The sequence below is a fragment of the Mixophyes fleayi genome, chromosome 12 (genome assembly GCF_038048845.1).
Source record: "Mixophyes fleayi isolate aMixFle1 chromosome 12, aMixFle1.hap1, whole genome shotgun sequence".
Classification (NCBI taxonomy): Eukaryota; Metazoa; Chordata; class Amphibia; order Anura; family Limnodynastidae; genus Mixophyes; species Mixophyes fleayi.
Genome location: NC_134413.1, coordinates 4,870,576 through 4,883,747, shown reverse-complemented (window position 1 = coordinate 4,883,747; position 13,172 = coordinate 4,870,576). Strand labels below are relative to the sequence as shown.

General features: G+C 43.5%; 1 protein-coding gene across 1 annotated transcript in view; it reads right to left on the bottom strand.

The window, feature by feature from the left end:
• Positions 1–5,141: 5,141 nt before the first annotated feature.
• The window catches only part of SETD3 (SET domain containing 3, actin N3(tau)-histidine methyltransferase), a 33,180-nt gene continuing 25,149 nt past the window's right edge, over positions 5,142–13,172 (bottom strand). The window contains exons 10-14 of the mRNA XM_075192245.1: positions 11,279–11,353; positions 9,597–9,763; positions 7,740–7,825; positions 6,978–7,138; positions 5,142–6,437 (exon numbers count right to left, since the gene is read on the bottom strand). Of these exons, the coding sequence (XP_075048346.1) occupies positions 6,030–6,437; positions 6,978–7,138; positions 7,740–7,825; positions 9,597–9,763; positions 11,279–11,353 (897 nt within the window). The 3' untranslated portion in view covers positions 5,142–6,029. The remainder of the gene's footprint in view (positions 6,438–6,977; positions 7,139–7,739; positions 7,826–9,596; positions 9,764–11,278; positions 11,354–13,172) is intronic.

Genomic DNA, 13,172 nt, shown 5'->3' with positions numbered 1-13,172 from the left:
CTTTAGACAGAGAGATATGTTTTGTAATGAACAATCTACTATTATCAAAGCCCCCACTTTATCACAGCCGGGAGCCCAGAATTGAGAGAGCCAGATTAGAAACAAAGGTAACGGAAATCTCACAGCACACGGCACTACTTATGTTTGATATTTACAGCTACTTCTATTGTAATCAGCCGAGCAGACATAGATCATTTTAATATTGAAATATTCAGGGCCAGCTGGCAAACATAGACATTTCTTCAAAAGATGGAAGAGTACGATTACTAATCATGGGGTCTGGATTATCTGTAAAGTGTTAACCTCAGCAAATCAGTTAATATATAGGGGTTTGCTTTTAGGGAAAAGATAGGGTACACCTTTGTGAACTTAAAAGGCTGCATTCACTCAACAATGATGTTGCCTTCCTAAAATCATTAGGATGGGTACCACAACTTACTGGTATAGCTCCTGCCACTTGATATAGCACTTCTGCCCGAAATTGCCTGTTAAAGACCCAGAAAAACACGCAGTTGCCAACAGATAGATTGTGAAAAAATTATCTTCTTTAGAAATCTGTAACCATAGAAAAAAAACCTGATTGACTAAACCGATTGTTTTCCTGGCTACAGATATCGCTAAGGAGATTTAGTTTTTCACAATCTTTGTGTCAAATGGCATTAAGAGTGTGTTTCTGAGACTTACCAAGGCAATTTCAGGTTGAAGTCCTATTTCAAGTTTCATAAGTTATTTCAGTAAATTGTGCCCTGCATCGTAATGATTTTAATTGGGCAACATTGCAGGTATGAGTACACAGAGATACAATCTTCTAAACCGTTGTATTTGTCTATTCACATATTTACAACTCACTAATCAACAAGTTGTCATTATCCGCACAGCTAACATAGCCTGCAGCTCTGTTCATCATTGTTATACGGAGATTTATCAGTTTAATAACTGACCTTGGTCCTTTATGCATGTGTACACATGACGGCGTGGTGTTATTATAATATATAACTAATCGAGGAAGATTGTTGATTGCAGTGCAGCCTTTATGTTGCATTGTCAGTTTTTTATTGTTGCAAGATCTTAAATGACATATTTTGTATATATATTTTGATATATGTTTGTGTCACATTTGTGATTAGGGTTAGTGACAACTCTCAGCCACGTTGCTCAGTACTGCTGTGCACACACAAGTCTCATCCTGTGTTTTTAACTGAATTTCTGCAGTTGGTGTCAGTTATGAGCTTTCCTGGCATACCTGACAACTGTCCTGATTTTCAACCGTCAAAATGGGCATGTTTGTACCTGGGCAGGTGGAGTTTCCAATTGGGAATATTTGCAGCCTTGGGCGGGCAGCTTTTAGATCAATGACAAGTACTATTAATAGGACAGGAGCAGAATCGAGATAGGATAATATCGGTTTGTACTTGCCCTGTAATTAGGGGTTATAATCCGGTCTTGAATCCACCTAGGTCAGATCTCTCAGGTTTCCCAGTTTTCCTAGAACAGTCCCAGGATTATCCACTTAATTCAAAATCCTTATTTTCCAGCTCTGTGCATGGTGTCTTGTAGATGGATTCCTCTGGTTACATATATGCCTAGGTAAAGGGTCTGTAGGATGGATTACTCAGGTTACCTATATGCCTAGGTAAAGGGTCTGTAGGATGGAGCTGGAAAAATCACAAGTCACAAGAAAGGTGATAATTTGGAGGGTGGCGGAATAATGTGCTAAGTAAAATACACAAACAATGTAAGGAGTAGGTGTAGTTTGCACAAGGAATTGGAGAGGGAAGAGAGCAACTAATTCTATCAAACCCTCACTATTCCCACTTCTTTCTTAATGCATCCTCTTTTTATTCCTGTTTTCCTCTCTCTTCTTCTCCAATGTTTATGCTGTATTTTTTGTGCACCATCCTACAAGGGTAATGACTTGTCAGTATTTTCCCTGGAGCTGGTTTTTTTCTAGGCCCGAGTGACCATCCTTCCCACTTGTTCTCTGACACCCCCCCTCCCCCCCCAAGCTTGTGGTCTAAAATCTTTAAAGGATGGTTTGAAGAGCTCTTCATGTGAAGGCCAGTATTTAGCAACACAATTCAAAGAGGATCGGTCAGGTTTGTGCATAACATAACGGCCTATGCTATAAGCAAATGTCGTCTGGCAACTTCAAAGGCGGAGTTATGCTCGTACAGTGCAGCCCGCGGTCTAATTGCAAGGTTAACATTGCTGCTATAGAAAGGTCAGTTATTCACAAGAAATCTAACGACAAAAACAGTGTCTGAGTTTCTAACAGGCAATTTCAGGCAGGTAACTTAAGTGACGACCTCAGAATGGCTCCTGTTACTGTATATAGTTTACAGAATGTCCAAAACTAGCTGTCACTATTCTGCAAACCATTATACTTTAATGTCAAATACCAGATATAATGGTTTAATGGGGATTAGTACACAGCAGCCAAATTCACATATCTTTTGGTGGCAAATCTCTCCAAATAGATATTAAGGACATGTAATGTAACATTCTCATAGAATTCACATTTTCAGTTTATTGCAGATAGGATATGTAATTTTGTTCCTAATTTGCATTTCTTGTGGCCGAGTCCCTCATCCTTCCCACTTGTTCTCTGTACTTCCAGCACCATTTTTTGTGACAGCAGCCCCCGGAGTGACGTGTACCCAGTGGCAGCGACAATCTCTGGCTCCACGTTATCCTCTCCGCGCTGGGGACTGAAGCCGGAATCAGTAACAACGTGACCTTTATTAACCAACTGAACTGTCATCGCCACCACAGGTATAAAACTAATGACCAAGTAATAGAACCGCTCTGGAAGTTTTGACAATTTACAAGAAGTGTCCAAAAATCGTACAGAAAACATTCTGTGCTCGGAAGGAAAGGGATTAAAGGGACACTCACCTCTGCACATCGCCAGTATCTGTGATTAATTGCAGATACTCTTACTGCACAGTGGTTAGCATTGTTACCTCACAACGCAAGGGTCATGAGTTCAATTCCCGACCACGACCCTATCTATTTGATGCACGCATACGCTCCTGGTTCTAATTTTGGCAACTCAAGTGTCTGAAATAAGTGTCATTGCCCTCACACCATGTTTTTGCTATTAAGAAGAAGGATTTCTGTATTGACAGGAGGCGTGTACGAGTCCATGTACTGGCGGGAGGATACTCACCGCACTCCGGGGAAACACCCTGTGACATCTTTACTGTGGGAAGTCTGCCAGCTCTCAGCACACTAGTGTCACATGATTATTATTATTAATTGATGATCTCCTAAGATTAGTGTCACATGATCTCCTAAGATTGGTGTCACATGATCTCGAGCCCTCATCAACATGTAATTTAAAGAAAGCCTACAAGAAGGCAGGACACAGGTTAAACGTTCATTTGGCTTTTAATCCCGATATCTTATTAATGTTTGATTTTCCAAAACAGCACCTACGAACATCAGTACAATCAAGATGATATGTTATTCTAGCCAATAATTGATAGATTTTAAATACAATGAATTCTGACAGCGTTTCCAGGTTGCTCGTTAGAAAATCTGCAGCAGGCAGGAATATTTTTTCTTAAAAGTCAGTGTACCCCATGATAAATGAGTGGAAAGTTGATGCAAAATCTACCTGAAAATACTGATGTTGCTTAAACAACGGACAGAGCCAATCTGAGTCATCCAATCAAGAATAAGACCACAGGGTATATTTACTAAACTGCGGGTTTGAAAAAGTGGAGATGTTGCCTATAGCAACCAGATTCTAGCTGTCATTTATTTAGTGCATTCAAGAAAATGACAGCTAGAATCTGATTGGTTGCTATAGGCAACATCGCCACTTTTTCAAACCCACAGTTTAGTAAATAAACCCCTATGTGTTATATTGGTTCCTAGTGACTGGACAGGCTGCATTCTCAGTGATGTCACTGGCTCCTAGTGACTGGATAGGCTGCACTCTTAGTGATGTCACTGGCTCCTAGTGACTGGATAGGCTGCACTCTCAGTGATGTCACTGGTTCCTAGTGACTGGACAGGCTGCACTCTCAGTGATGTCACTGGCTCCTAGTGACTGGATAGGCTGCATTCTCAGTGATGTCACTGGTTCCTAGTGACTGGACAGGCTGCATTCTCAGTGATGTCACTGGCTCCTAGTGACTGGATAGGCTGCACTCTCAGTGATGTCACTGGCTCCTAGTGACTGGATAGGCTGCACTCTCAGTGATGTCACTGGCTCCTAGTGACTGGATAGGCTGCACTCTCAGTGATGTCACTGGCTCCTAGTGACTGGATAGGCTGCACTCTCAGTGATGTCACTGGCTCCTAGTGACTGGATAGGCTGCATTCTCAGTGATGTCACTGGTTCATTGTGACTGGACAGGCTGCATTCTCAGTGATGTCACTGGCTCCTAGTGACTGGATAGGCTGCACTCTCAGTTATGTCACTGGTTCCTAGTGACTGGATAGGCTGCACTCTCAGTGATGTCACTGGCTCCTACTGACTGGATAGGCTGCATTCTCAGTGATGTCACTGGTTCCTAGTGACTGGACAGGCTGCATTCTCAGTGATGTCACTGGCTCCTAGTGACTGGATAGGCTGCATTCTCAGTGATGTCACTGGTTCCTAGTGACTGGATAGGCTGCACTCTCAGTGAAGTCACTGGTTCCTAGTGACTGGATAGGCTGCACTCTCAGTGAAGTCACTGGTTCCTAGTGACTGAATAGGCTGCACTCTCAGTGATGTCACTGGTTCCTAGTGACTGGATAGGCTGCACTCTTAGTGATGTCACTGGTTCCTAGTGACTGGATAGGCTGCATTCTCAGTGATGTCATTCTAGAAAATGACAGCTAGAATCTGATTGGTTGCTATAGGTAACATCTCCACTTTTTCAAACCCGTAGTTTAGTAAATATATCCCACATGTCATCGTCCACTGAGAGTAAGCAGCCACAGCCACTGTTTGGCCTGCTTCAAAATTCCTGAGTATCGATTTGTACGGAGTCACTGGGTACCAAGGAGGCACAAGGCACAATGAGCCATGAGCCACTATGTCACTGAATTGACATCATTTTTAAGAATTCCGGTTCAGTCTAAATAATGTCTGCAGTACTGTGCAGCTTTAGCCTTTCAAAGAAAGAAAAATAAGACACCACAAATCAGTCAGTTTTGTCTTTAATGATGAATTCAGAAAAAAAACAAAACAAAAACAAAAACGTAGCTATGAAATTTTCTAGCTACTGTGAAAACCAGAGAAGCAACTTTTTCTGAAACAGTTTAATACTTATAGTTTCGGAGGTGTATCTAACAACTGTCAGCCTTTCAACACTGAATGATTAAAGCTGTGTGTGGACCCGTAACCCTCCGAACTAGCAGTGACCGAGCTGTACGGGTTAATGTGATTGACTTGTCTTAAAATATATATTTACACACATATATATATATATATTATCTTTAACTAACAGCCTCAATCCCTTGCCTTCAAAAAAGGGGGTCGATTGTTTTCTTAAACAAACCTGTTAAGAATGGTTTATCAAAGCTCGAGTACAAAAAGATACAAAGTGAACTCTGGTGGACTGCCTAATAAATAAATTATTTCAGCTGAAGACTAGAATCCACTGATTTCTGATAATCTGCCTCCTACCACGTTTTACTTAGCTTCGACTTGAAAATCCAAACAAAATGTAAGTGGGACAACGGCAAATCTAGAATGCTCTCTCAAACAAAAAGTCAGGAAATATACATATATATATATATATATATACTCCCAGCTGCATATAATTTCCAATATCTTTACAGAGCAAATGGATGAGGGTGACGTGGTACGTAGCTCGGCTGGTATGTATAAGGTTGCCCTAATCCTGCGCTACACATTTAAATTCTAGGAAAAAAAATGAGAGTAGCAACACGTCTAGCCGCAGAAAAGTTAGGGAGCGAACACAGCAACGCAAATGCACCGTCTCACACCTCTGCTTTTTAAAATCTCTTTAAAAGTCAAAAGTAGTTCACAATTGCACTTTTGCCTCGTCGGTGCTTTCTGCAAGACATTATTTGGCATTTTCGGTTCCGTCGTCCTCCGCGAGGGCGTTCTCGCTTTCGGATTTGGTCCCATTAAACAGAGAGTCTTTCCCGTTGACATAACCGTTTTCAGTGACCTCGGAGATGGTCAGAGCCTCTTGAATTTTTAGTTGCTCCGGTTCGGTCTCGTCATCTTCAAGGTTTCTCAGGACAAGGGGAAGTTTGGTGTCTGTTGCAGTGTTCTCCAGAAACGCAATGTTGCTCTCCTCGTATTTTGGGAGCGGATCGCCGTCCTCGTGGCGTTTGGTGTACATTTTGCGGTTATCGGAAGCACTTTTTACGGCTTTCTCCAAAATTTCCTTCTCCACGAGACGCAGCTTGACGACCATTGCTGCATGAAGCGAGAGGTCTCCTTGCTCCAGAATCTGTTTATCATCCTAAAATTAGACGCAAAGAAATTAAAATATCAAAAATCGATAAAGAAAGTCAAATATTTTCATTTTTTCAAAGCTCCGTTTCAGAGTGAAAGTGTAATTCTATTAAAAATGATGTTGCCTAAATAAAATTATAGTAGAATAACTCAATGCTTGAGAAATAGGCTTTCTGCCTGAAATAGTCTGTTGAAAACTCAAAAACATTGTTGCTGATATTTGACAGCACGTGAATAACTGACATGCACAAGCCTATATATTACAGGTGAATGTTAAACAGCCCATGAGAACGCAACTTAAACAGCAGCAAATTACTAAGGGGGTTAATGGTCCGTAAATTCGGGTTAGTCCAACATAAAACTGAAAACTAAAGTTGTTTTATAAAAATCATCATATATAAAAAAGCTTCAGGAACCTGTCAGAACTAAAGTGTTTTGAGACAAGGCAGAGTATATAGGACAAGGATTATTATATTATATCGGAGAGCGACAACAAGATGTAAGAGTTGCTGTCTATCGTGACACTCGTTATACACTGTACGGTTACCTCCACTGTGGTTCTGTAGGTTTTCAGCAGCAGGGAAGCTCTCGCCTCGAGGAACGTCCACAGCTTGATCTCGTTCTCCCAGCTCACCGGAAACTCGCTATTCCCCAGGGTGAAGATCTTATCGATGGCATGGTCTCCGATTAAGTGTTCTTTCAGTTCCTCTGTAGAAAAAGCAAAAGGAAAAATCAGTCTTGTGATAACCAGCAGAAATCTCTTACACAGCACTCATAAAATGCTTAGAAAAAAAAAGTGGTCTCTTAAGCTGTTGTACTACAACTACCAGCATTCCCTTGGCTGGAAAAGGGAGTTTGGCTCTACGGTGCAAAAACAACTTATTTTACTATTTCTTGCTCATCCAAATATTTTCAAATTACACTTGTTACATTTTTTTTAAAAATTACTTTTTAAAGTTCCCCCTCCCCCCAGCTATATAACAAAGAAACATTTAAGGAGATCGGATGGGAATAAGGGAGAGATATTACGTTACAGTTCAAGGTGTTCTCCCAACATCAACCCACGGGAACGTTAGCTTATTTCAAAGCTGCCGGAAGAACTGTTTGCATAAAGGCAGAGTGCCCCTTTAGTAAGCTATAGGTAAAGCATTGACATAGAGTTTCCCCATTAATGGTGTTCTCAGTGCTGACTCCAGCAATGGACCGATTGTCTGACAAACAGCTATTGGTGACCACGGGAATATAGAACGGTCTGGCACCCCAACTTTAACCTCAGCTGCAGGGATCTGTGTATGTATAAAGGTCTCACCCTCGCTCATGCAGAAGACTCTCAGGAAGGCCAGAAGCTGAGCGGATATTGGTGGCTCGGTGACGTGTAAGGCGAACACGCTAGATCTGTGGACAGACAGAGGTGACACGAGGAGCTACAGGGAGTAAATGCAAATCATGGACTATAACGGCTTTAGAAATCTTTTACAGGGTTAATTAGCAGCATCATAAAGCGGAGAAACATCCAAGTAAAACACTAAACTACTATCAAGATTAAGCAGATAATATATATAATACATAGCAATGTTTAATATCATCACACGTCATCACCAGACAACTAACCAGCAAACTTCCTTATTACTCTCATCAGGGAAAAGTCCCTGCATTACCCAGAATATCCATAGTGCTCTCCTGTCATGTAAAGCAGTTTATGGTTTACATTGATCTGACAAGTATATTATGCAGGGGTTTAGCGGGTCTACCAGGGCGAGCTCTTGGGGTTGATATAACTTGCTCCAGCTGAGGAGCGCTGGATGGTTTGTACAGCTGTGAGCTCAGAGCGGATGCTGAGAGAATGGGCCAGTTATATCACGGAAGGAACGTGGAGCTTAAAGTGGACAACTTTCTTTTAAGTGCACCTATGACCTTCACCTGCACCGTGGGCGGAACCAATCAATGCAGCCTATTAACTTATCAGGAACCAATCACATAACGGAGACACTGTGCAGCCAGGAATTAGTGACGTCACTGAGGCTGGTGCGGAGGGATCTGTTGGCTCCAGTATTAGAGGACCTCTCCCCGCTTACACCATGCCCTCAGCTATCCCCCCTCCTACCTGCTGCTGGCTACCACTCCGAATAGTTCCCAGATCTAGAACTGGACTACCAGGCTCTCTAGACCTGGATTCCTTTGCCCACTGAACCCTGTTGTGGGGTGTTACCTCTGGCACCAAGGTAATTATACCACTGGGCACGAGGCCTCAGTGATGTCATTAATAGTAGGCAGCATTACGCTGGACTATTGGTTCAGCCCACATAATTCTGCCTCTGATGTGTAGGAGCCTCTCGGGTCTGTTAGTGCGGTCGGAAGACAATCGCACTCACAGACTAATAGCAATAATCTGTGGTCATCTTTCCACTAAATTTACCAACACGCCCTATAATAATCTGATCGGTTGTGATCACTGGACATGGCCGCTGTTTATGAGGCTGAGCATGCCGCGACGTGGGGCTAATTGCACTACACATACTGCGATGTCGCAGGGTGTGTAGCCAGCAGGAGTACCGTTAAATCGGCACGAGCCAGACAAAATAAAAGAGGAGGAACCGTGGGAAGGAGGTGTCGGAGGTATAATATACCTGGTCCATAGAGCCACGTAGCTGCACACAAGTCAGCCAGCGCGGTGATTACATTCTTTATTCCCACATACTGTAGACATATTGCTATAGATTGATCTGCTTAAGGCTAAAGGGGAAGATATAGTTCAGTAGAAGTCTGTGCAACATGCAAATGTTCCTACCTGAAAGAACAATCTCCGGAAAACATGAGATATACAACACGCGGATCCACCTAACCGCTTCCCATTGAGTGAAGATAACATTGCATGCATGACAGATACCACTGGTTACATATACACCTTTTATATCACATTTAAGAGTTCTGGAATCCTCTCTATGCTAATTACATCAGGGACTGGTAACAGCATTAATACGCTTCATGCACTTGATACAGATCCCAAAGGTGCGCCATCTCTTCATTTTATTCCTCAATCCTGGGAAGTGGGAATAATCCGTTCCTAATGTGTTCACAAATATAAACTAAGCGGAATCTCTTCTTCGTCGGCATTACCTAGAGGATTTTTAGATTGTAAGCTCTGACGACTGCACGTTCTACTTACGTAGGGATGCCGGCTCGCGCCAAGACTTCGGCCTTCATGGCGTACAGCCTGTCGCTCTTACTGACGCCCAGTTTTATCTTCACCCGGTCATGAGCGTTGTTCTCGAAGAAGAATCCGTTGTGGATCACAAATTCAGCGTTTGACCGAGTGCCATAGAAAATGTAAATCTGGGTTTGGACAGGGAGAGAGAAGAGGACAAATTCACAATAAAAACCACAGTACTAAAAAGGCACCAAATTCTCTCCCTCGCATGTTTCCTGGACTGAAACGAGAGCTCCCGCTGTTCTGTTTATCCAACTGTGATAGCAAAATAACAATTATCTGCCTCCCACCCCATAAAAGTTATTGTGTGGTTTATGTGTGAGCGGCTGGACGATTCACTCCATAGATGGCACTGAAATACCCTCCGCTCAGACACACGTACGGGGAGATAGCAGCTGCCCATTGTGCATTAATCTGCAGATATATCCCCTATAGCTCCAGTGTGTCTGCACCTTATACATCTCTGCAGGTTCTAAAATATTATTATTAATTCATGAGCCGACTGGTTGTCACACGTTAGTGATGGCAGCTTCACTGGTAATTACTTTTTTATTCCTTAGTCTACACAACTACAGTGTATATCCTTTTAGGACAGACAGGGGTCTACTTTGCTAGCATAGTAGAATATATATATATATATATATATATATATATATATATATATATTTTTTTTTTTTTTCATTTATTTTATGGGCATATAATGTAAATGTATTTTTGCAAAAAAGATACATTTCCACTCGTCGTACAAAGACCTTTATAGTTACAGGGGCCAAGGAAAAAGTTGTACATTTTTAAATGTTTATTTCTGCCCGATGATATGTTATGTTTTCAAGAGGGTACAACACACATTTAAAGAAGGGGGACAGATTGTGGAGATTAGGTTCAACTTGGGGAGATTTGGGGCAACGGTCGCCGAGTATAACAGATTTGCGCAGGTGAATTACACACGTACATAACGCGTGACTTGGTGTTGTCATCCTTAGGAGGGGGAAAGACATCCTCACTAAGGGGGATAGTCTGACATCTCCCCCCCTCCCTCCCCTGCACACTCATACAGTTAGATGATGCATACAAGTCGTTATCAGGTCTTACACAGGATGGAATAGTTTTAGTGGCCTCATAATTTATTTATATAGTGCCAACATATTCCATAGCGGAGAACCGATGGTGACCTCCCCTAACACTGACATTGGGGGCCAGAAAGAAAAAAAAAGAAAAAAAAATGGACTCAAATTTTATAGATCTACTGGCCGGGCAGCACGGGAACGGCACCAGGCGTCTGCAAACATTTATTCATTTGAAAATATTAAATATAAGCTGCCTACTTAAAGCCATAATCCCAATATTTATAATCCATGCAGAAAACCAGAAATATTGGCATTTGAAGTTTTTAAGACACAATATATCTTCCCGTAGGGACGACCAGCTGCACTTTACTTATAAACATTTTATTAAATCACATCGACTGATTTATAATATTTCCATGTAAAGGAGAATTTGATGAAGCGGTTTATAAATAGATACATCTGAATATTGGCCATTCCTACAGAACGCAGCAGTAATTATGCAGACTGTGAAGACCTCACATAACGCCCTACAGCTACTAACTTACAATATGTCTCTAAGTCCACAGCTCTTACCTGTTCTCCAGCCTTAAATTCCTGCAACGCCACGCACTCACAACGGTCATCTTCTAGATTATAACCCGTAGTTATCTAAGCAGAGGGAAAAGTAATGAATAAAGATTTCAACTCATTAGACACTATTTTACCTGAAGCAAGATTGTCTCTTTAGATGGCATAAAACATTAATGAAAATCATTCAACGTGTGACTCTGTTCCACCTGACGTGACAGGTTTGGAGCTGAATATTTTATGAACCCTCTTGGGAATCACAAACACTTTGTATTTAGAGAAGGAAAAACTGGATCCTCACCCACCACCTGCTTTGTGGGGCCGTTCTGTACAACCGTCAACGGTCTGGCAGGGGGCAGAGGCCGGCTCATGAATATATTTATTAATATGTACCTGATATATAGTGTGGGGCAGTGCTGGGCACAGAGAGCTATTTTATTGTATTATAAGAAAAGTATAACGAGATTCAGTGTGATTTGTCCTATTGTTATAGGTCCATATCTACCCCACACACCAAAGACCTGCTCTGAAAACACATACACCGGGCCCACAGTATCCACTCCAGAAGCACCCACACAGGGCCCACGGTATCCACTCCAGAAGCACCCACAAGGGACCCACAGTATCCACTCCAGAAGCACCCGCAAGGGACCCACGGTATCCTTTCCAGAAGCACCCACACAGGGCCCACGGTATCCACTCCAGAAGCACCCGCAAGGGACCCACAGTATCCACTCCAGAAACACATACACAGGGCCTCACAGTATCCACTCCAGAAGCACCCGCAAGGGACCCACAGTATCCACTCCAGAAGCACCCGCAGGGGACCCACAGTATCCACTCCAGAAGCACCCGCAGGGGACCCACAGTATCCACTCCAGAAGCACCCGCAGGGGACCCACAGTATCCACTCCAGAAGCACCCGCAAGGGACCCACAGTATCCACTCCAGAAGCACCCGCAAGGGCCCCACAGTATCCACTCCAGAAGCACCCGCAAGGGACCCACAGTATCCACTCCAGAAGCACCCGCAAGGGACCCACAGTATCCACTCCAGAAACACATACACAGGGCCTCACAGTATCCACTCCAGAAGCACCCGCAAGGGACCCACAGTATCCACTCCAGAAACACATACACAGGGCCCCACAGTATCCACTCCAGAAGCACCCGCAAGGGACCCACAGTATCCACTCCAGAAGCACCCGCAAGGGACCCACAGTATCTACTCCAGAAGCACCCGCAAGGGATCGACACTATCCACTCCAGAAGCACCCGCAAGGGACCCACACTATCCACTCCAGAAGCACCCGCAAGGGACCCACAGTATCCAGTCCAGAAACACATACACAGGGCCCCACAGTATCCACTCCAGAAACACATACACAGGGCCCCACAGTATCCACTCCAGAAGCACCCGCAAGGGACCCACAGTATCCACTCCAGAAGCACCCGCAAGGGACCCACAGTATCCACTCCAGAAGCACCCGCAAGGGACCCACAGTATCCACTCCAGAAGCACCCGCAAGGGATCGACACTATCCACTCCAGAAACACCCGCAAGGGACCCACAGTATCCACTCCAGAAGCACCCGCAAGGGATCGACACTATCCACTCCAGAAACACCCGCAAGGGACCCACACTATCCACTCCAGAAGCACCCGCAAGGGACCCACAGTATCCACTCCAGAAGCACCCGCAAGGGACCCACAGTATCCACTCCAGAAGCACCCGCAAGGGATCGACACTATCCACTCCAGAAACACCGCAAGAGACCCACAGTATCCACACCACACATAGGAAAATTCTTTACTAGTGTTGAATCATTTTTCTTCTATTCTGGTAAATGGACACCGTATGTCCGTCCACCACTAACCGCACCTACATAAGATCTGTTCCC